We start from the raw sequence: 23,603 nt of genomic DNA on the forward strand, positions 1-23,603 counted from the left end.
TGTTTCACGAAAAAGAAAAAAATAGTGACTAAGTATTAAAACAGTAGTAAATTTTCATTTCGATACCTATTACTGCTGAATAACTATGGACTTAAGAGGTATATGACGTATAGGTATAATTTTATATGTATATATTATATACCTTATGTCTTTTTAATATTATACTCTATTTACATCAGTTAGGTATATTGAAATTATTCCTATTGATATCCAAGAATTGTTTTATCCACAGCTGAGTCAAAAACACTCATAAATTAAGAACCCGCAAATTGCATGGGTATTAATTAAACGACTGATGTAATTTATTTTCAATAATTTATCTACACATAACATGTCATATACTCATATACTCATATATTATGGATGTGAGAGATGATTAATAATTATTGCAGTTGTAAGAAAAGTTGTCAGATGAGGTTTGTGCGTGTTGTGAGTGTTTCTTATAAAATTATATTTACATACCTACTTGGTGTTTTTTATAACCGTTTAAAATGAGACGACCTAAGGTTGAAGGTTCGAAATAAAAAAAGAATTCTTAAAGAGGCAAAAAAGTCTGCCTTTTTGAAAAATATAAGATCATTAATATGTCTTATGTTCTGATCTTGAATTTTTAATTTATATCAACAAATAAATGTAAGTATTGGAATATGATAGGAAAAGTACTAAATACAATTTTATATTTGTAAATATTCAAAAGGGATGGAGAGGGATGAATCTTAACTCCAAAATTCTTACTTTGCATGAAACCATTATAAGGAAGCTATGGTTCAAATTTCAAATTGGAAAGTGCACCAAAAACCGTTGCATTTTTTTCGTTACACAATTTTTTTTTTTTTTACTTACTTAAGACATATCGTCAAATCAATGTTTATGAGATACGAGTATAATAAGGTATATAGGCATACCAGTAGGTATACAAAACAGTGTTACGGAAAATGTGCTAAAAAACGCAGCCATCTTGTTACTCGTGTGATTTTATAACGAAGAAGACCAAAAAAGTCCTCATCGCATGAGCCCTCTCCCCACAAGAAAAAAATCCCAAATAAGCCACGGCCCCCTCCCCCTCCCAATCACGATCCGACAAATTACCACGTGGTTACGATATTATACCTAATAATATACCATATTAATATGTGATAACGTTGTACCGTTACCGTAGAATATATGCGGTCGGTCGACCTGCCACTCGCGGCCATCGCTCGGCGACCGGACACCGCGGGTCGGCCACTTCGAAGCAGCTGGCGGCGGCGGCGACAGTACGTGCTGGCCGCGAACAGGGCCGCGCCGAAGACGACTATGGCCGCGGTGACGGCAACGAACAGCGCGACGGCCGCCGGGGCACCGCGGCCACCGGCGTCTGTGGACGCAGCGGACCCGTGGTTCCAGCGGTCGCACGTGGCCGGCGATTCGTCGTTGGGCGCACCCGGACAGTTGACCACGCCGTTGCACACAGCCCGGGTGGGCAGGCACAGTCGCTCGTCGCCCGGGCACAGGAACGCGCACTCGTCGTCGGCGTCTGACGTCCGCCGGGCGGCGCGCGGCGTTCCGTCCGGGTTCCGCGGCAAATGGCTCAGCTCGGACCACGCGATCTTGAACTGCGCCTTGTGCGGGTAAGCGTTGCCCACGAACCTGACGTGCACGTAGCGCCGCCGCTGTCGCCGCCGCCGCCGCGACCGATTGTCGTGCCGCTGAGCCTCCGCGCCGCCCGCCGTCGATGGCGACTTGTCGGCGGCCTCTTCGACGTCCTTGGAAGTCAACAGCGGCAGGTCTTTGAGCGCCGTGGCGTTGTGTCCGCACGCCGACATGAACGGGTAGTCCACCGACCTGGACGGCAAGTACACCTCCAGCCGGCCGTCCTGACAGTCGTCCGTCACGAAGTTCACCTGCGCGTTACATTGTATTTCAGAATAGTATTAATAACACCTATATTATATTGATTTTACAGTGTACCCACCAACCTAATAATTATATATATATTAGGTCAGTAGTGGTTCATATCAAAGAGTGTGGGGACAACGTAAAAAAATTGTTATCATATTCCTTGCTGCTCTAGAAGACTAACCAAGTGTCATAATAATATACTTTTTTTTTTACTATTTTATTATTGTTATATAATATATTTTAAAACTTTAATAATGTTTTCCATAAAATTATTATTTTCTAATAATTCGAACCTATTAAAAGAGAGTAACCAAACCAAAAGGGGAGTGGGGCCAAGATGGCCATCTTTATCTTCATATTATCTGTCAAATTCGTCACTGGTATGATATATAAGTACGGTAGTGATCACTGATCATAAGGTAATACCAAACTTCTCATTTTTACTCAACAACTACCTACCTAGGCTATAATAGGAACTAAAATCTAAATAAATTGACCGTACTAAAGTAGTTTTAAATATAATCATAAAAATATATTTTTTCTTGGATTTATAAAAATGCTTATCGACGTGTATAGTAGATTTACGTAACTTCTCTGCATATAGTGTTTAAATTATTGTTATGGTTTTTAGTGACTTAAATTATAGTTTTCATTACAAACTATAAATTATTTGGTTCGCACCGCCGAGGTCGAATTTGCGCGTATAACGACTAATGAGTGTGGGAGGTATAAGTGTAGAACACGACAATGCTGGTGACTGACTTATATTTTCGCTTTGTATGAACACTGTAAAATGAAGTACCGTATTTACATATAAGAGGCGGTTCAACCTCTCAGGAAACTTATCCAGGCGACTGCAATTTAGGGAGGCAAATTTTTAAGCACTCATCTGGCAAACAATATAACTTATACACATCTTAAGATCATCTACACGGACTTCGGTCTAATTTAAATAAAAAAGTTTGAATATTATAATAATCACTCAACTTTGAAAATGAACCCATGAACGGGACTATATTTCCGGTCACCGTGACTGTAGCGTCAATACCGAATGAATTGTTAGGTGAACAGTAGGTATAATATAATAATATAGGTATATAGGTACCCACTATCCAGTATCGAATTAAAGTCTCTAGAGCCCTAGGTGAAAGCACAGACTAACTTTATATGGTCTGTGGTGAAACTACAATATTATATTGGAAGCTCCTTATAAAAAAAAAAATAGCTATTTATAAATATAAATATGATGCATTAATCAAATATTTTTCGGTGTTTGATCAAACTATAAAAGTAAAGATGGATTTAAAAATGAAAACATTTCAACTATAGACGTACTCATGTCTCAAGTGTTCCTTTAAATTGACTCAAGACTCGAGAGTAGGGTGTTCACTGATTCCATAACAGTATACGGGTGCTGGTAATTTATCAAAATTCTTTTTTTCTCGATCACTAATCATTAATCAAATATTGTTAATACATAATATTTATTTCCTAACAAAGTTAGAAAACCTGAGACCTCTAAAACAACCTCGCCCTCGAGACCCGTTCGCATTTCACCCTCTGCGCCCCCGCCAAATCCGACACCGTTAAAGGTACCTGCCTCCTATGTTATGATGTTATGGATTTCACGATACAATATATATTTAGATAGGTACTATATTATGTTATAATCGGTACTATGTCAAGTGTTCGAAAATCATGTGTTATAAATTTAAGTCTCATAAGAGTCATGTGTTATAAAACGGATTTCTCATAAAAATCATGTGTTATAATATAATATTATTAGAGTACCTACATACATACATGTTCTTTATCGTTTAATCGTTTTAGCTAAATGTTATCTTTATTTGTTATCCGAGGAATACAAAAAGAGCAGAAAGAAACAGAAGTAACCGTAAAACGCTTAATAACAAACTCAACGTCCATTTCCAAAAATACAAACTACCAAAATATCCGACTACAAAATATATGTAAACGATTAGAACAGAACCCTGAGTATGATATAAAAGAATTTCTTAAAGCAATTGCTTCAAATTTAAAATTTTAAACATTTTTACAATTATTCCTTTTTTAAAAATTGTTTAACATTAACATTTTAATTCATACATAATATATAGTTAATTCAATTTTTTATATCTACTGTAATTTTTATAATAGGTACATAACTTTTATGACATATGATTTTTATGAGAAATATTTTTTATAACATTTGATTTTTATGACACTTAATATCATAATATCTGACCTTATAACACATGACTTTCTAACACTAGACCTAGATTCGTTATAATCAATAGTTACCTGATTAAAGTGTAACCACAAATCCCGGTCCTCGTGAACGCGTATCTCCCAAATACATTCGAGCGTTTTCGGCGGCTCTACAAATCCCATGGCGTCGAACCGCGGGAACACGAGCTCGCCTTCGTCGACCGGCTGTATGACGGAGGGGCCGCACAGGGGACCGTGCACGAATTCGTATCTGGCCTCAAACAACGGCACGTCGTACTTGAAATAGCTCATGGCCGCGTGCAGGGGGTTTAGATTCAACTCGACGTTCAACGAATTGCCCGACGAGACGAATTTTAATTCGCCCGCGTGCGGGTCCGACGGCGTTGTTCTCGTTTTGTTTACGTTACCGAACAAACACAGACCGTTGTTCGTGTTCGATTGATTGATAATCGTCCGGTTCAGCCCGAAACCTGCGTCGACTTCCTCCGGCTCCCATACCAGTAACTTGTCGCGTTCGCTGTACCAACAGTCGTTGTCCTTTTCAACGGGCGTCCTATAATTGTGGTCCTGTAAACATAATGTACGCACTATGTGTAAAAGTCGAATGTGTTCAAATCGGTTAATGGTATATGTAATCGCAATATTAGTATATTATATGCCATTACAATGCGTATGAAATGTTTCACTTGACCGTACAAACATAATAGTATAAAGCGTCGCGTACAATATGTATTCCGTATTTTAGTATTTATTTGTTTTTCAGGCACTTGTATGATAAATATATTTGATTATATACTGGAAATTGGAATCGAATAATGTTCGCTGGGAATCGACCACCCGTCGTTTGTTCGCGTTAAGTATATACGATATTTTTAATATCATTACGTATACGAGTATTATGTAATGAACTGTGAGACAAAAATTAATTTCCTTATCAACTGATACTATATAGGTACGCCTCAATAAGTACAAAAAACGTTTTGACACAATATGCTGGTACAGTGTAAACCATAAAAGGGTATAATGTCGGTTTTGACAGGAAGAAGTAAAACAATTCCATAGCGATAATGAAGACGTAGGTACCAGAGTTTGACCGAAGTTTGTTATTTCCGAAAAAAGATCAATTTTTTTTTTATACCAGAATGTTTTGAAACCTCTCGATGTCAAAATCTGACTTAACATCTTTAGATTCCCCGACACCGAGAACTTATTCATTTTACTATATATTTTAGATCGCTCGTGGCATGGTCCACCACCCCCTTAGATGAGTGACTCGACAAGGAGTTTCCATAAAAAACAGAAACTTCTAAATTATCACTAAAAACATCTTAAAGAAATGTAATTACAATTGCTTATTTTATTTCATGAAATATGCTTTTAAATTTTAAATAGGATTAATCTTCAAACAAGTTAGGAAAATTGATTCTGTAAGCGTGCTAAATTCCCAGTTTCTAAGCTTATGTTAATACAAACTCAATAAATTATAATTCCGTATACAATTAATGAACTTACAGTAAGAATGAAAGAAATGAAATGTACTTACAGTAATAATGAAATAATGCCTAAATATTAACAATCGTAAATATGTAGTAGTATGTACTGCTAAGTGGTTATTAACGTACGGACAGACGGACACAATGGGGACATAAGGTGTTATAGTGCTACATATGTTTAGATTTAGAAACCTAAAACTGCATAATTAGGTATTCAAAAATTTAAATAAAATTAAATTTTTTAGTTAAACGTTAAATATTTACAGTGTAGATATTTTTATTGTGTAGATTCTACACAATAAAAATAATTATTAAATCCATAGTGGGAATATTTCAAAGTAATGATGCCCAAATTATAATAAAGGGATGCGTCATGAAGGGTCTTTTCTAAAAATTATATTTTTTTTAACTGTCGATTTATTAACATAACATGCATTTATATGTATACAATTTTTAAATAAGTAAGCAATATCAATTAAATTCAATAATTTAATATATTATGTAAACATACGTAACATTAATAATTTTTGGATTTGAGTTGTTTGTATTTTGACACGAATTTTGTGTCAAATTAGATTTTAAATATGTAACAACATCCGAAGAAATATGAAAATGCATGAGCCCTGGTAATAACCATAATAGATAATACATACAATTATAATGCTAGAATATACCCCTACATAAAGACCTCAATATCCTTCTAATCTTGGACGTAGCACTTCAAACTGATCCACTAGTTGAAGCCTTAAAGAGATAACATCTGAAAGTGATGAACCCTCTCCCGACGCAACTGAAGTGACGTGGATGAGAAGATCTCAAAAATATCACATGTTGAGAGATTATAATTACTAAATATTCAAATACCCACAGCCCCCATATCTTCCATAGTTCTAAACCCATTATCATGATGGACTTATTATTATCTCAGTACACAAACACAAAAACTAGGTACTCGTTCTAATTTTGATTTTGATACGTCAACATTTTCAAAAAAAAATACGCTAAATAATTTATAGTAAAAATGGGGGGGGGGGGGGGCTGTCATTTGACAAACAGAAACTTGTATCTCTCCACATGACGCTCCTCAAGTAGTACATATAATTTCAAGAATTATAAAATATGGTCTTGAACTTAAATGTACCTGTATTATTTGTTTAAGAATACCAAAAATAAGATTTTGAATAACTTCATATTTATTGAAAAAAAAAATAGATGATCATTTTTGGTGAATCACCTTGTATAATATATAATATTGTAATAAACAGTCAAGTCATGATAACTGGAACCTCGATAATTCGAAAACTTAACAACTCGAATTGTGTTTTATTACCCTAGAAAATGTTTCCCCTATAAATTAGTTAAATATCTCGAATGATAAATATCTCAAAGTGAATTTTTATCCCCCTTCAACTTCCAGTAATCGCAACTCGACTGTTTATAATAATGTACTGTATACATTTCTTTTTTTTTGGTACTTATATTATTATACGACATGTAGGTATACAATTCAAATTATATAAAATGTATTCAACGAAAATAAATACCTTGAATTTAATAGACTCAATTCTCAATACAATGCGGGCAAACAACCGCACGTCTGTTGTAAATTTATAACGACAAATAATTGGTTGAGATTTAGCATCAGGATCCGTAACCGTCCCTTGTCGTTTGTAGACCAGTGTGTTCACCGGTGATCTGAAATACCCCGACGATGGTTTCCAACTAACGAATTCTTCGTCGCACACTGTATCTGGTATCGCAGTACCGAATTTCGTGTCGTTGAAAAAGTCATAGTGAGCCCAATAATACAACGACGACCTAAAAAAGAATTACACCCGTCGTGTATTGTTTTCTTTATTAAAAAAAATAACTTTGATTTTTACTGTTGGCATATTCTAATAATAAACCGATAGGTTTATTTTTATATTACAGATTCGATTTGAGTGTATGTTGTAGCAAATAAATTTTTTGTTCAAATTTAAGTAATACTTTCTTTATATCGTATACCTGTCACCGATTAGGATTTATCTGTAAATGGGGACAGGGGAGTAGCCTCTCGACCCATATTCTTTATTTGTTCTCAATACACTTATATTGTACAATTGTTATGATAATAGTATATCGCGTGCGGCGTCGCAGATATAGACTACTCGTGAAGATTCACCACTACTGAGTGATCCGTTTCCGCCACTTTCCGGTACAATAATAATTTAATGTATTTTACAACGGTCACCCACTGCGCGTAATAAGCCCAACGAGGAATATTAACAATTATGAATATATTATATTATATATACATACATATTAATCATCATACTATTGTATAGTATCTGTAGATCAACAACTATATACCTATACAATATTCATTATTCTCACCCCGAATAACTGCCGGTCTTGCTTTCAAATCGGATAAACATGGAATTTCCCGTCGATATGAAATCGTGTTTTTCGGCCGGCTTAGAAAACGTGTCACAAAACGTTTTAATGATTTTCGTGTCGTCTGGTTCCGCGGCATCGTAGAGGGTTAAGCTTTCCCCGCAGTCGCCGGTCCAGTCGCTCTTCACAGGACTCTCGATGCTATTTACTCGAAAGCTATAATTTGATCAAATATTTTTAAGGTCACATCTGCAGTAGATATTATTAGATACTATTGAAAACAACAACATTATGACGTAACCGGCTGGGCGAACATCGGTTTCAATAATAATAAATAATAATATAATAGGTATAGGTAATGAATAATTGTCGTTCAAAATAAAATTATTCCGTAGGTACAATATTTAGTGCAAGTCGACATACCTGGGAAAATAAACTCGGACTACTTGATTCGGCAGCCCAAGTAAATGATAAGTGCAAGACGTGTGCGGAGGATACCAGTGAGCGATCGACATGAATATCCCTTCGGTGTGGTGATCTCTGCTCAGATGTTCACTCGATAAAATCCAATCGCAAGTACCGTTTTTGTCACCGGCGGTCTGCATGTGGCCGGGCATATTACCAACGTTAAAATGAAAGCCAGTATTTAAAAGCGGGCCTATATTGAAATAAATAAATAAAATAATCAGGAATAAGTTTACTAACACTTATAAGCTATTATTATTAGTATGTAACATACAAGTATTTACACAAATAGTAATATAAAAAAATTATGCATAATAAATTAACAACCAAGAAATAGGTAGGCACCTATAATAATAAATATAATATGAATATTTGGTAGCCGGTAGGTGTTATATAGGTAAAATTTTGAATGATTTTTAGATTTTTAAGACTATATAGATATATAGGTATCTATAATCTGTATACCTATACTATTGCAGATTCCGCATAAAACAATAATAAAATTATTTTCATTAATTAATTATTTCATATTGTAGTATAGTTGGCTATGTTTGCTTTAACCTTTTAAAAACTAATAGTTTTCGAGTTTTTTTAAGAAATTAAACTATATAATATACCTAATGCCTATGTATAATTTGTAAAGCTATAATTTGTAAATGCATATAATTTTATTACATTTTAACATTCTTATCCATTATTCATATTATTTATATGTAAATATTTTATAACTTTCTCGACTTGATTATTATGTTTAAGTGAACAACAAATTCAAGTTAGGTCCCAAACTATTGCCATTTAATCTAAAGTTTTAAAGGAAAAGGATAATATATTAATTTAATTTACTACATATTGTACAATACACGCCTAGCTATATAGTATAATATATCTAGTATATAAATATACATATTTTGTCTCTCCACCCACTTTATTAAATTTAAATAGTCGTAATTTATACACTATAAAGGTGAGAGAATGTAAAATAAACGATTAGGTGGATAGTAATATTTTGCTTTATCGTTTTATAACTCGTAAACTTTAAGAATACTAATTTTAAAACTATTACTCATATAGCACCCATAGGTGTATATATATATAATATATAATATTAGTATACAATTGGTTTATATAATGCGTTGAAAGATTTAATACTCCATCAGTGAAAATGAGAGTTTTATGAAGGTATATTTAAAAATACCTACGGACAATAAATTGACGGAAATAATTACAATAAAGTTTATAAAATCGGCAAATCTTATTTAGAATTTTCATACTCAACTATAAAGTAGCCATAATATTATAGGTACTTGGCTGACATAGTAAATACACATGACATATCTAATTACTAAATAAAAAATAACTTTTACTGATTTAACCGTTTTAATTGTAACTGTCAAGACTCGATATAGATTATTATAAAAAATTATAAATAAAACCGTACCTGCTGTTGATGTTACAAACTCCACAAATAAGTCTTCACTCGTACCGACAATTGAATGGGGAAATTTGCCCATTCCACAAAAAGTCCCAATTTCTGGGCTTGATGCGTTTTTACCGTCATATATTTTTATATAATCATACGGGCAATACTCAGCTCCTTTAACATATTTTAATCGTTTGATATTAGCATACTGCAGTTAATAAATGTATTTTCATTGAAAATTATAGAAATATTAATGCATTGTCACTAACGTATAATTTATTATAACTCTGACGGCATTCAATAATACATTGTGAATACCACAAAGGGCACAAACAATACTCGTATTCTACTATAATTTTATTTATTTTATCTTTACTGCTGGTTGAATATTTAATTATAATATAATATCGTATTATGTAGGTACCGATAGGCTATCAAACCGCAAATAAATTCAATTTTTGCTTTTGAAATGAAACCATTATTTCATATGTATTTAATTAATATTATAATGAAATACCTATGATCATGCCATTTATATTTTGAATATACATATTTTCATAAATATGCGGTTTAATTTAAAATTAGGAATTTTGTGGACGGACATAAATTAAATGATGACATTTTAATTCCAATTTTTGTTTATGTTTCTTAGCAAAAAAAAAACATGCATTCAAATGAACTGAACTAATTCTCATTAAGATGTACAGCAGCAATACAACAATAATTGGCCTTCAACATTTGATAAACAGTCAATACATATTATAATGGTTAGAGAAAAAATAACAATTATTGTGATAATATACAAATATTATTATTAATAGGTATTTAAATCCCTAGACGTGTTAAGGTCCTTAAGTTAAGGACCAAATGAAGAATAAAAATAAATGCGCTATTGGTTTAATGATATGTTTTATTATACTTTCAGTGGATCGCTAGATATTAGTTTTACAATCATTATTTTTTATTTATCGTATGCTAATTATGCGTTTTTTTGACGGTTTTTTCAGAAAACAATTTTTGATTAATTTCTATATAAATTTGTTAATTTAACAAAACAAGTTGGTACCAATTAAAAATGTAATTTTTAAATTGTCCTAATAGTTTTCCAAAAAATTGTGAAAAAAGTGGATATTATCAATGCTAAGATTTCTACTACGCCACTTTTGTATGAGTCAAACCCGTTCAAAATCGTTTTTTCCGGAAGCTTAATATTTTCCAACCTTTATTTTAGATATTATATTATATTGATATTACAATGATATTCACTCGATTTCTCATGTAGCGATTTTCTTATTTTGTTGTAAATTAAAAACGAATGACTGTAGATACATGCAATTTACACCATATTATGTTTATATTTTCATTTTCTATACACCATACAATTTTGAAAATTGCGAACAAATTCAAATTTCCATTTTTTAATTTTTTTTCTAAAATTTATCAATAAAATGTCATTTGTTGGATCAAAATGAATGAAAAATTAATATAGGGCTGCTGATATATTGTAACAATAGCAGATGTCAAATATTAAAAATACATATGCATGTTTTTTTTTTATAATCATTTAAAGTTCAATTTTTGACGAAATTTATCAAATTGAAAATTTACAAATTAATTATATTTAATTATTTAGCAGTTAAAAATGTATAAAATGTTCAACTTTTATAGCTAAGGATTAAAATTTTAAGGTCAAATATAAATTACTTTATTCACAATAATATCATCAAATATACATAGTATAATATCATAGGCTGACTGACCGTCTTCGCTCAGAATCGTTTTTCTTATACAATGATATTATATTATTGAATTCGAATTTAGCACAATTCATTACAGTGACCCACTCATTGGCGTAACTAGGATTGAATAGTTACAAGTCCTAGAAAACCAAAGTGTAAAATACACCGTGGAGGGCAAAGCCCCCCACACCCCCCTAATCAGCGTCACTGAAATTTAATAGTCACAACAACTTTGGTAAAATCAAGTATCTATACTTCAAACACTCACAACAGTTTTATTTGACTTTCTTGTAGACATTTTTTTTTTTGATAAAGGAAGACAAACGTATGAGCAATCTTGTATTAAATTTTCAAATCTTAGATTTAAAAAGAACAATTTTTACGAATTTATAACTTAAAATAAATTTCACATTTTCATCGTTTTTACGTATTGTGTCAAAATACGAACTTTAAATGCTTATAAAAAAGAAAATTGTGACTTATGTATTTTTAATATTTTTCAACTGCTATTGTAACAATATAATAGGAGTCTTGTATTAAGTTATTAACTAACAACATTTTATTGATATTTATAGAAACAATTAAACAAGTTAAACGTTTTGAAAATTGTATCGTGTGAGGAAAATACTAATACAATGTTAAGGTATAAACATTCAGTGAAAATTTCATGTACTTCATTCTACAGCCATTATTGATTTTGCGTAAAAATTACGGGTTTTCCTTAATTTATTTTAGTTTTTCCCGGTGCTTTTGAAAACTACTGAGAATTTTTACTTTTGATCACACAGTACGATGCAACTATTATAACTATATTATAAGAATAGGTAGGTATGCCAATAAGGGTACCTATTTAAATATAATAAAATAATATACAATATTATGATGGGCCATAGCCCATAGGGACGTTATATAAGCTTGAAGCTAATATGCAATAAGCAGATAAGTTATACACAACACACACATTTCTTCCGCGAAAACTATGACCAATTTACGATAAATTCGTACTTGGTACATCCACGTATATTATATTATATTTTATATTATTATAATATAATAATCATTACCTATTAATTATTTTAAACATTTTTTTTTCTTCGTAAGGATTTGGGTTTTAGTTACGAGCCTATAAGGAGGGGCTGAAAAGTAAAACCTTTTAGGGGGGCTAAATACTAATACGGGAGGGTTAAGCCCCCCCCCTAGCCCCCTCTAGTTACGCCGATGGACCCACTTGTAACCTACTGTACAGCAGTCAGCAGAGCGACATCAACTTGCCCACCTTTTTTTATTACTAAAAATATTGTATAATTGTGAATAGATAGTTGTAATAAAAACTTTATTATTGTATGGTTACCTGAAGTGATCGGTCTCATAGGGCATGTGATTATATTTTCACATCGCTGACCATCCACGTTGAATTCTTCATTTTGTATGTACAGACGGATAAACGGATTTTTAGTGTTCAGCCAATAATTGCACTTGAGATTTCTTGGATACACTCCTGGGTACGCTGGACTTTGGACATAACACGTTTGCAGTCGACATTCTTTAAATGTCCTATCACAATAGCTCCTTTAATCAATTTAAATAAGGTACAGAAAATTAGTGTGCAATATACGCGGGTATTTAATATGCATACTAATTATTATAAGTTAGAAATTGTAATTGTTGGAAATGTATTAATTTTCTTTTCATTCATACGTCTATACATGTATTATACAAACATACAATATTTATAATTATTGATTCACCTACAATTGTTATTTTAAAGTTTAAACCTTTAAGAGTTCGAAACTATGGGTAATTCGAAGAAAATGCTCGGTAAAGGAAATTCGAAGAAAAACAATGTAATTAGGTAGGTAGGTACCCACAGCGTTATTCAAAGTAAAATGTAGGGTGAACTAGGCATTAGACAACCAGCCACCAACAGTTGACAATTCGAAGTTCTTACCATTCAACTCTTGGCGATTCGAAGTTTCACCGTGATTGATCGTTCACAAAGTGTACTTCCTTATCATTAATAATTAATTATTATAAACTTAGCTCGTTTTTTTCTAGGGCCCTCGAGTTGTTATAATAGGTACATATTTCTTAATTTATAGTTACGAATATCTTATCGTATTTTGAACTAATATTAGAAATTCAAACACAAATAATTTACAAATTTTCAGTTAAAAATTCAAAAAAGTTTTTATTTTTTTAGCTAACATTAAAATTTTTTATAGAAAATTCCAAACAAGTTTTTCTACCTTTAACAAAAAACAAAGTTTACTGAAACGGAACATTAATTTTTTATGAGCGTTTGAACTTATAATTTTTGATTACTAATACTAAAAATTTGAATATCCACGTAATTTTTTAGCATCTGATGTCAGATGTTTTATCATAGCACAAACACTGATAATTTTAAAGAAACAAAATATATAAAATATCTAATTGATATTGTTCTAACCCAGGGTTCAACAATCCTCTTCTATTTGGATAGAGTTCCGGATGCTGGCCATATCGTAAGTAAACTTGAGTTTCCTGTTCAGCTCTTGAATCGAAACTGTAATAAGTTTGATCTGTAAAGTTATTTGTCTGAAAAATAACTCGAACTGAACTCGTTTCCGACAAAAACGTTTGCGGTTGTTCAATTTCACCACAATACGATCCTGGTACTTCTTTCTTAGAAGTAATTGTTGCGGCGTTACCTTTGCCCGCATGATCAAGTATCTTAAATTAAAAATAAAATATAAATTTCATTAATATTCTACTACCTACACATAATAAAAAAATATTTTACAGAGTGGTTCACCTGTTGTTATAAATTGACGATAATCTATTACAACGTGTTATACCTATGTATTGTAATTAATGTTTTACTTTCTTTTTTATTCCTATAGTATTATATAATTCCATTAGAAGGACGTGGTTTTAACTAAATTAGCTAATCTTTAATATATTTTGATCTTTGTATATTATTTATCTTCTTATGGTTATAATCACGCTAAATGATGTAGGAACAAATAAATAAAAATCAGCAAATCGTTTTGAAATGTTTGACTATGAAAATGCATCCGAGGCTCAATGGGTTATGGGTATGCGTATTATACATGCATCGACGATCGACTACACACGAATATTTAGTATTCTAATTAATAATTATTTAAAGTTTTATTATTAAATATATTTGATATGGAATCAAGGTTGGAAATCAAGAATAAGAAAATATACATCAATTGAGTAGATTACGTCTACATTATTCATTTTGGAGTGTAAGAGTTCTTTCGGGGTTCCGATTTACTCCACGTGTTAACACTTCGCCACTTCGGCAACTCAGCGAAATAAAATACCATTTGAGTGAATTATTGTAACCCTTAGGGGAGCCATAAAGTTCACAACTGTTGAAACTTGAAAGAAACTATCTGTAAACCTACTAGAGTTCACGAATTATTTATTTCCTTATCATGGGACATTCAATAATTTATTCGAATTATTTGCGGACTGAGATTTTATACGCAAGTGTAAAATATATAGTATAGAGGTACATAATACATGCACAAAATATTACCACAGATACAAAATGATATAAGATACATAAATCACATATTGAAACCTAAATCATTATAGGTACGACTATAATAATATGTTTATACAAAACAAAATAATTACCTATCTACCCAATTCACTGTAACTTTTGCAGGTTTGTCAATACATATTTTGGTTTAAAATACTCTAGTTGCTTAAAATTTTGGAATTTTTCTTAATTTAAATTATTAATTGTGTACTCATTTATAGGTACTTAGAATGTGGTCTATATAGAATTTTTTGACTTCAATAACTATTCACTGACCATTTATTAGTCTTAAAAAACTTGCATATTATTATTAAATATATTAAAATAAACTAAAGCCGATACAGTATTTTTTAAAACTACTTGGATAATTTGTTGAACAATGAGTGATACTTCAACAATTTAGGGCATATTACAACACATGTTTTACATTTTATTACTAGAAAAAGTTGAAGTTCAGAAATGCATATTGTAATAAGTAATTTTACTTTAGTTTTTTATTTAGATTTTTAACGGAAGTGAGAAAGTTTAGTGGTTTAGAAATACTGTATTTTTGTTTTAAAGAATAATTTGTGTACAATAAGCAGTTTTATATATCAAGGTTATTCATTGAAAAATATTTATTAATTATTTTTTACGACTATGGACTAAGTTGGCACCAGTATAGATATAATACATTAATACCAATAGAATTGATGATGAAAAATCATTATAAACATAAAAACTAAAAAAATATCACAATATTGATTGATGTTGTCACATTTTTTAATTTAAAAGTATTTACATGTTTATTTATCACAATAATCACAATTCTAAAACAAACAACATAATATCTAAAATATTTTTAATTCATATTTTTGTTGATTATAATTTATAAAAATTTAGTTCAGATACTTTTTACCTTTTTTTTTTTTTTTTTCATTGAACAAAACATAATATTCACAATCTGTATTTACAAGTTATACAATAAGTAAATGTGATGGAAATTGATTTACAGGAGGGGGAAGTTGCCCATTGGCGACACCCCGTGGAGTTCAGATACTTACTAATTAATTCTTGCTAAGCTTAACCAGAGTTAAAAATATTATTTTTGTTGTCAAAATAATAATAATATTGTTTTTTTGTATGTGAATGCATAAAGAACGATTTAAAGTTGCGTGACCGTGTTATATATATTTCAATTTTTTTTATTTGATTGTTTCAAATATTATAATTACTATTTTTTAAAAAAAAATGTATAGTAACGTTAGACCATCTTTGCGGATACTTGCGAGCCTACTTTTACATTAAATATTATAACCGTTTATTTATTTTATTTTATTCCGCGAGTACGTTGTATATCCTTTTCGGGAAATGGACCATCCATTTTGGTACAAATTCAAACTCCCAATCGATAGACAGGACCGCAGGACTACTCGAAACTTTTAAAACTCCACTTCTACTCTAAAGTGTGTCCAATAAATAAACAGGTACGGATAAAACCACCGTATACCCATGACATTTCTCAGTCCCTGGCCATTCATTCAGAGTCTTAAATATTAAACCACACACGTGTTGCACGGCGTAATATATAGGCAATAGTACGTTTCCGTGTAGTACAACGTTTTAAAATGTTCATTATTGACATACACGGATATTAATATGTGCCTTTCAAACACCGATGTTGATATGCGTCTTGGTGAAAATGAAACGCAGCGTCATGGTGTAATAGACCTTTTTTTTTTTATAGATAAAGACAAATGTTTAAAAGACGTGAGAACATTAATTGATAAATGGTAAAAAAGAGGATGACAAAGCACCTAACTTTTATTTATACTTAAAAAAGGCGTGTACCCAATACAAATTCTGCACACGACAACACCTCTCATCATAATCCAATTTAGTGACTACAAACACATTGTAATATTTGTATATTTATCAACGTACAGGTACTTACCAAAAGCAATGAATTGTAAAATAATCATTATTTATATTTTATTAATCGGATACCTATCAGGTTACCCAAATAGAAATGTTAGCATATAAAATATAGTGTAAATAAGTAGACTTATTAACGACTCTAACTTACTAGTTACGATTATTAGTGTACAACGTGTCGTCGAATCACGTACAACTATTATTATTGTAACTTTTAACTTTTAAGTTAATAATAATAATAATAATAATCGGTATCAACGCCGTACAATCGTGGATTGTCGTCGGTCGTGGGCTCGCGTTGGCAGCCCTGCCAACGCCGATCCGTTTCCGTAACTAGGCGCGCGGCGAACACCGACGCGCCTCACTTCAAGCCCGTAGTGCGCGACCGACGGCGTTTCCGCGTTTGTTTACTGGTTAGGTATTAGGTAAATACTAAAGTGCCGGACAGTAATCCGAAAGCCGTACGTTTAAAAACGTTTAAACTCCGAATCTGCTTCGAATTCAGTCCCGTACTCCTGTGACACGCAACCCGCAAAAATGGTGAGTATTTTAACCGCACAACTCTTTTTTCAGTTTCTGACGACTTGTCGTGTATTGTCCGTGATACGACTACTCGTGTATGCGAAATCCAAAACGTCGCGATAGATTTTCCTTCGACAGAATTTCATAGAAAATACCCACATAATATTGATGATACAATGTTTGTGCGTTTCGCATCCGTTCGACTTCTATTCGGACGTTTGACGTCTGTTTAACGTGGTTTTTGACGGACAGATTGGTCTTGTACTCGCTCTCATTGGTTCGAAATCGAATGCTGGCGAGTCTCGATAAATCGAATCTCAACGGGAATAAAAATTAATTTAACTTAAAAATGTTGTCAAACAAGTTACAAGCATTTCAAAGGCCAAGAAAAAATTTTAACCGTTGAATGTTTTCGAGCAATTGCGAATTGTTTGTGCTGGGTAGATCGAACCGTGTACGGTTTAAGACCATTAATGGCTCGACACGGTTACACCGGTTCAGTTATTGGACAGACTTGTTTCTCTATACTAACCATCAACAAATGTATTCTATTTCTGCTTGTTCTATTTGATAATATTTTAATTCTATGTATCGTTAATGGGTTTACTTTATGCAATGTGTCTTGTTTCATGAATATAATTTTACTGCTTACAGCCTGTCACAAAGAATAACAAGATGATGCAGCACATCAACTACAGAGTGCGCGTCATCTTACAAGATTCCAGAATGTTCATTGGCACATTTAAAGGTATATTATTCGACTTTTATAATTAATAAAATTGTTTACGTTTGATCGTTTCGCTAACATTTTTGTGTTTCATAGCCTTCGATAAACATATGAACTTGATTTTGGCCGACTGTGAAGAATTTCGTAGACTGAAAAGTAAAGCCAAAGTACCTACAATACCCGCAGAACCAAGAGAAGAAAAGCGTGTACTTGGTTTCGTTTTATTACGTGGACAAAATATAGTATCTATAACTATCGAAGGACCCCCTCCACCCGAGGAAGGTCTTCCAAGAGTGCCACTACCAGGTGGTGGTGGTGGTCCAGGATCTAGCCGTGCTGCCGGACGAGGGATGCCTTCTGTCATACCATCAGCAGCTACACCTGGTAATATTTTAGAATTATATATTTATTGTTCTTCAAATTTAGTAAATTAGATTTTATATTTTTTGAAAACCATAGGTTAGTCTTTATTTAGGTACCTAATTAAAAAATATTTTAATTTTTGCTGTTATTTTTATTGAACATTAAATATTATTTTTGGTTAGTACCTATTATAGTTATACAAATAACTATTAAAATACTTAATGTAATTTTTTAAAAAATTACCGTCTATTCGTAGGTTATAGAATGATAATACATAATATATATTTTAAATACATATTTTTTAAGTTTGATTTTTCTTCTAAATTATTTAACTATTTTAGAAATTAAATTGTTGTTAATATATTATTATATGATTATTATTTATATTTATAAGTATTCACAAAATATTTTGGTGTCATAAATTCTTTTTATTTATTTTAGAGTTCTAAGTTGTTTTATCTTATTTATACTTATAGGTTTACAAGGACCAGTGAGAGGTGTTGGAGGTCCTTCGCCAGCTGCAATGGCACCAACTAGAGGTGCTCCCGCTCAACCACCAATAAGAGGTCCACCAATGATGGCTCCTCCACCAGGCATGATGGGTATGCATATATTTAAATATACATTATTTAGTACATGTCATTAAATTAATCATGTATTTAATAATATTTTAATTATGTCTTAGCTGGTATGCCACCAATGCCTGGTATGGGTCGAGGTGGACCACCACCAATGCCAACCAATAACATGCGTGGTCCTCCACCTATGATGAGAGGTAAGTAGTGTTGTATATTAAAATTGATCAACATTTTTTCTACATACAAAAATTATTATTTAGGTCCTCCAGCTGGTCCAAGAGGATATTAGTGTGTAATACTGATGTTATCTACTGAAGATTTGATATGACTAAATAAATAATCATCGCATAACATTCAATAATTGTATTACCAATTTCATAAGCTAGTGAAGTTCAACAACACATTTTATTTAATATTGTAAATTCTTTTAAATTAATAACTTCTAATGATAACATACTATGATTCCATATACTAGTATATAATATAATATTATATTGTATATATAAAATATAAGTGTGAAATTGAACAGGTAAAAATCTACAAAACAATCAATGTCTATTGGTTATTTATTTTGGTTAATCTTTGTTGGTTTTTTTTTATTCATGGGCTTTATTTAATAGTTATTTTCCTGTTTATTGCATGTATATTTTTAAAAACTAAAACTACTTTCCATACATTATATTGGCAAGCATTAATTTACTTGCTCATAATTATGTACATAAATGACTATAAATGCTCACAAATTGTGTTGTAATATTATTTTTAATTTTATCATTTATAAACTACATTTAAAAATTTAATCAAAGAGAGTCATTGCAGCAAAGTGTAAAAAAAAACTAGTTATATTATTAGTATAGAATAAAAATGTCTGTAATTGTTTTAATATATCTCATTTATATTCCAAAACTTTTTATAAATAAATGTTTTTTTTTTCATTTAGTGTTGTGTAGCAGATATAACTTAAACTATAAAGTCTTAAATAAACTACTGATATTTTATCTACAAATATTTTAAAACATTATTATGGTTTGAATATAGCTATTGCCTATTGACATTTTAATTTTAAACTTAAAACTGTAGAACCAAACCCAATAAAATCATTTTAAAAATGATACAAATTCAATCTAACACAAACATTGTAATGATTGGTGTGGAACAATAAATGCTAAACTAGCATCACAAAATATAATTTATTACATAGATTTAGATAATGTATACGTGGCAGTTGGAATAATATAAATAGATTCACTGATATGTCAAGATGTATTGTAATAATGGTATATTTACCAAAATACATTTTCTTTTACTATAAAAAATCGAAGCTAGGAATTTATGAACTTGTTGGCAGTTTTATCTTGTTATATATGATTGTTGTGTTTTTAAACAAGTTTTATATTTAAGTATATAGTTGCAAACTAATAATTTATATTTATTAAAGTATTCTGATAAACTTGAATCTATTAAAATGTTAGAATTTAATTAAATTCAGTTTTTACTGCTGTTTGTTTAAATAATTCATTATTTACATTTATTTGGATACTTTGATATCTGTTTTTGTGTTAGTTTATAATCTACTGAACTTGAATTAGGTGAAAACATTTATTTTTAGGCTTGCACAATCATATCAACATTATGAAGAAAAAAGCAGGTTAGCATTTAGTACAAATTTACAAAATAAACCTATGAAATACTTGAAAGTAAAAGCTAACTTGTATAAAACTTGTTACTTCTGTAACATATAAAAATATCTTAGTGTAGTTAGTACTTAGGTACTTAGAACACTAACACTAATAATTATTACTTTTATAGAGGTATAACTACAATTTAGAACACACAAGTACAAGATAAATAGGTACCAAAGAAATATTTTCATTGAAGCAATGGCATTAATATTATATTTGGTAACTAATATGACAAACTTTAAATCGTTATATTGACGCTTAATGACAGTAAGTTGTACCTTTTAGATGCCTACCTATACTATATTAATTGACTTTGGTATACATATTTTCATTGACTAAGTGACTATGTGACCTATAGTTACTAACTACACTTAAAACACTCACTATATTGTTTCGAAATAAACATAGTAAAATTTCTATTTAGTTGCCGATACGTTTTATTTATATGAATTATATTATTAATTGTTATAAACTTATATTATTTGAATTTAGGTTGTCAGTTCATTGAGAGTAATATCGCAAAACAAGACGTACAAAACACAATAACTAAATTAAATAAGGGCCGGTGGTTATGATCGGGTCGGAACTTGAAAGTGTAAAAGAAACTCATTGTGTTGAGTAATAATCACTGGGAGGGAGTAAGTATAATAGATTCGAACGTTTTGAATCAAGAGAGGGCCGGAACTGGTAAAGTCGAATAATATATGATATAGCTAGTATGGCTTAAAATGCAAATGCTTTCCGTTATGACTCATAACTCTTGATCAAATCCCAGGGGTAAAATAAAGGAAAGCAGTGTAAACCGATTAGAATAGAATTAATTAAAATATCGTAATCGTAATTTGATAACACGCACAAATAAAAACTAGAATATTAAGGCATCGAAAAATACTTAAATTCACTATATTTATCATCCGGGGATTCTCGCCAGTCGCCACCCGAGAATTCTCGAAGCATCAAACACGCATTTCCAAAATTTAGTAGCAAATATTTTTCGAGCTCTACTCTATACATTATACAAATAATTCGACTCTTCTGATACCTACTGATAACTGTAAGAGCTTTTACAGTTTCATGCATCGATTCTTATGGGTTATTTTTATAGAAAACATATTTCATTTATGGTATTTCAGGATACACCGTACACTACACGCTCACCTAAATACTATTATAACTCATATACGTCCAAAAGTTATATACATATTATACATATTTCAAAAAAAAAAATATTCTGCTTTGGATAAAAAATTAAAAAGCGGGTAAGTGGATGTCGCTCTGGTGTATAGTAGGTTACAAGTGGGTCAATGTATAATGGATTGTAATAAACTTGAACTCAATGATATAATATCATTGTATAAGAAAAACGATTCTGAGCGAAGACGGTTTATCAGTCTGGATTTTTTAAAATTTTTATTATTTATTATAGCCTTTAAGTTGAATTAATATTATAATATTATAATTTTTTATTCGTTGTTACAATGATACACAAATCGTTGGAAATTAAAATCCCATTTTAAGCGGTTTTTCGTGATTTGTCAGTAGTTTTTGTTTTTCCCGTGGCACTAAATAACTGTTGAGAAAATCGAAAAATGACCTCTCTAAAGTACCATCTTGATCCAATTTGCTAAAAGATAAGGTACTATATTATGTTGAAATCAAAGCACTCCTTCCGGTAGACATTTTGTATACAGTGTAAAAAAAAAAAATAAACACCATTGTAAAACTACTACCTTGATTTGTAAATAATAAATAAATTGCATTTGATCGTTATAAAAGTAACAGCTAATAATAACATAACAATAACAAATAGAATAAAGTATATTTTGTTTTAAAAGTAGTTTAGTAGTTTTTTAAATAATGAGTGTATTATACATTAAAATAGACTTGCAGTTGGAACTGGAAAGGTGACATTTTGATCCCAAGACATGGATCAACAAATCGGAAAAAAAAAATTATGAGTGTATCAAACCGTCCCCTAAAAGATCAAATTGTTCTTGGAGACATTTTAATCCGTTTTGTAAGACAATTTAAATTCCTAAACGAATAAAAAATCACTGAAAGGATCTAATTGACCCTATTGATGATCAATATCCGTTTATAGTAACCACTCCGTAACTTAAAAAAAAAATCCTTTTTAATTTTTTATTCACTGTTATTTATATGGAGGTACTTTCCGTAACAGATCGAATTATAGTTTCGTATTACCCTCATATTTAATATAAATTATAATCAGATCCTACAGAAGCTAAAGATCTAACACGATCCAATGAAATCAAGTCCTAATTCCTAATGTTAAATGGTTGTAGGCAATAGATGATATATAGGTAGTACTATTGATTATAAATACCAGTAAATTGTAATTTACAAAAAACGGTTTCCTATATGGTTCCTCATCATTGTGCATAGTACATAAATACATTATCTAAGTGTCAGCATATTTTTAGCTACCTAATAAATAAATAAAATGTTTAACAAAACGGATCAAAATGTCCCCCATAAAAATCTGGTCAACACGTCCACGGAGATAGTTGGATTCTTTCAGACACTTTTTGCTCTACTCAGAAAATTAAACTTGTCCCGTCACCTATTAGCACCATAGGTGCAATTTGGGAAGGGGGCACTTGGAGGGGTTTAGCCGTTTCATTTAAATATGTAAAG

At 31.1% G+C, this 23,603-nt stretch overlaps 2 protein-coding genes across 4 annotated transcripts in view; one reads left to right on the forward strand and one right to left on the reverse strand.

Moving 5' to 3' along the window:
• LOC132944327 (uncharacterized) overlaps positions 1-23,603 on the reverse strand; it is a 74,181-nt gene that overhangs the window by 936 nt on the left and 49,642 nt on the right. For 2 of the 3 annotated variants that reach the window (XM_061013610.1, XM_061013611.1), the window contains exons 4-11: positions 14,053-14,315; positions 12,955-13,172; positions 9,883-10,038; positions 8,403-8,637; positions 7,980-8,195; positions 7,148-7,421; positions 4,183-4,677; positions 1,149-1,883 (exon numbers count right to left, since the gene is read on the reverse strand). In XM_061013610.1, the coding sequence (XP_060869593.1) occupies positions 1,149-1,883; positions 4,183-4,677; positions 7,148-7,421; positions 7,980-8,195; positions 8,403-8,637; positions 9,883-10,038; positions 12,955-13,172; positions 14,053-14,315 (2,592 nt within the window). The remainder of the gene's footprint in view (positions 1-1,148; positions 1,884-4,182; positions 4,678-7,147; positions 7,422-7,979; positions 8,196-8,402; positions 8,638-9,882; positions 10,039-12,954; positions 13,173-14,052; positions 14,316-23,603) is intronic. The other variant, XM_061013612.1, reaches the window with a different exon arrangement.
• On the forward strand, positions 17,457-19,842 carry LOC132945445 (small nuclear ribonucleoprotein-associated protein B). Its single transcript, XM_061015190.1, has 6 exons — positions 17,457-17,613; positions 18,250-18,343; positions 18,419-18,706; positions 19,162-19,287; positions 19,371-19,460; positions 19,524-19,842. The coding sequence occupies exons 1-6, from the start codon at positions 17,611-17,613 to the stop codon at positions 19,550-19,552; spliced, it is 630 nt and encodes a 209-aa protein (XP_060871173.1). The 5' UTR covers positions 17,457-17,610; the 3' UTR covers positions 19,553-19,842.

Source organism: Metopolophium dirhodum, chromosome 5 (genome assembly GCF_019925205.1).
Source record: "Metopolophium dirhodum isolate CAU chromosome 5, ASM1992520v1, whole genome shotgun sequence".
Lineage (NCBI taxonomy): Eukaryota > Metazoa > Arthropoda > Insecta > Hemiptera > Aphididae > Metopolophium > Metopolophium dirhodum.

What these genes read in the sequence shown, in the direction of transcription:
- LOC132945445 (XM_061015190.1), top strand. An exon ending in TCCTCCACCAGGCATGATGG is followed by an intron (nt 19,288 to 19,370) that starts GTATGCATATAT and finishes ATTATGTCTTAG; the next exon opens with CTGGTATGCCACCAATGCCT. An exon ending in TCCTCCACCTATGATGAGAG is followed by an intron (nt 19,461 to 19,523) that starts GTAAGTAGTGTT and finishes ATTATTATTTAG; the next exon opens with GTCCTCCAGCTGGTCCAAGA.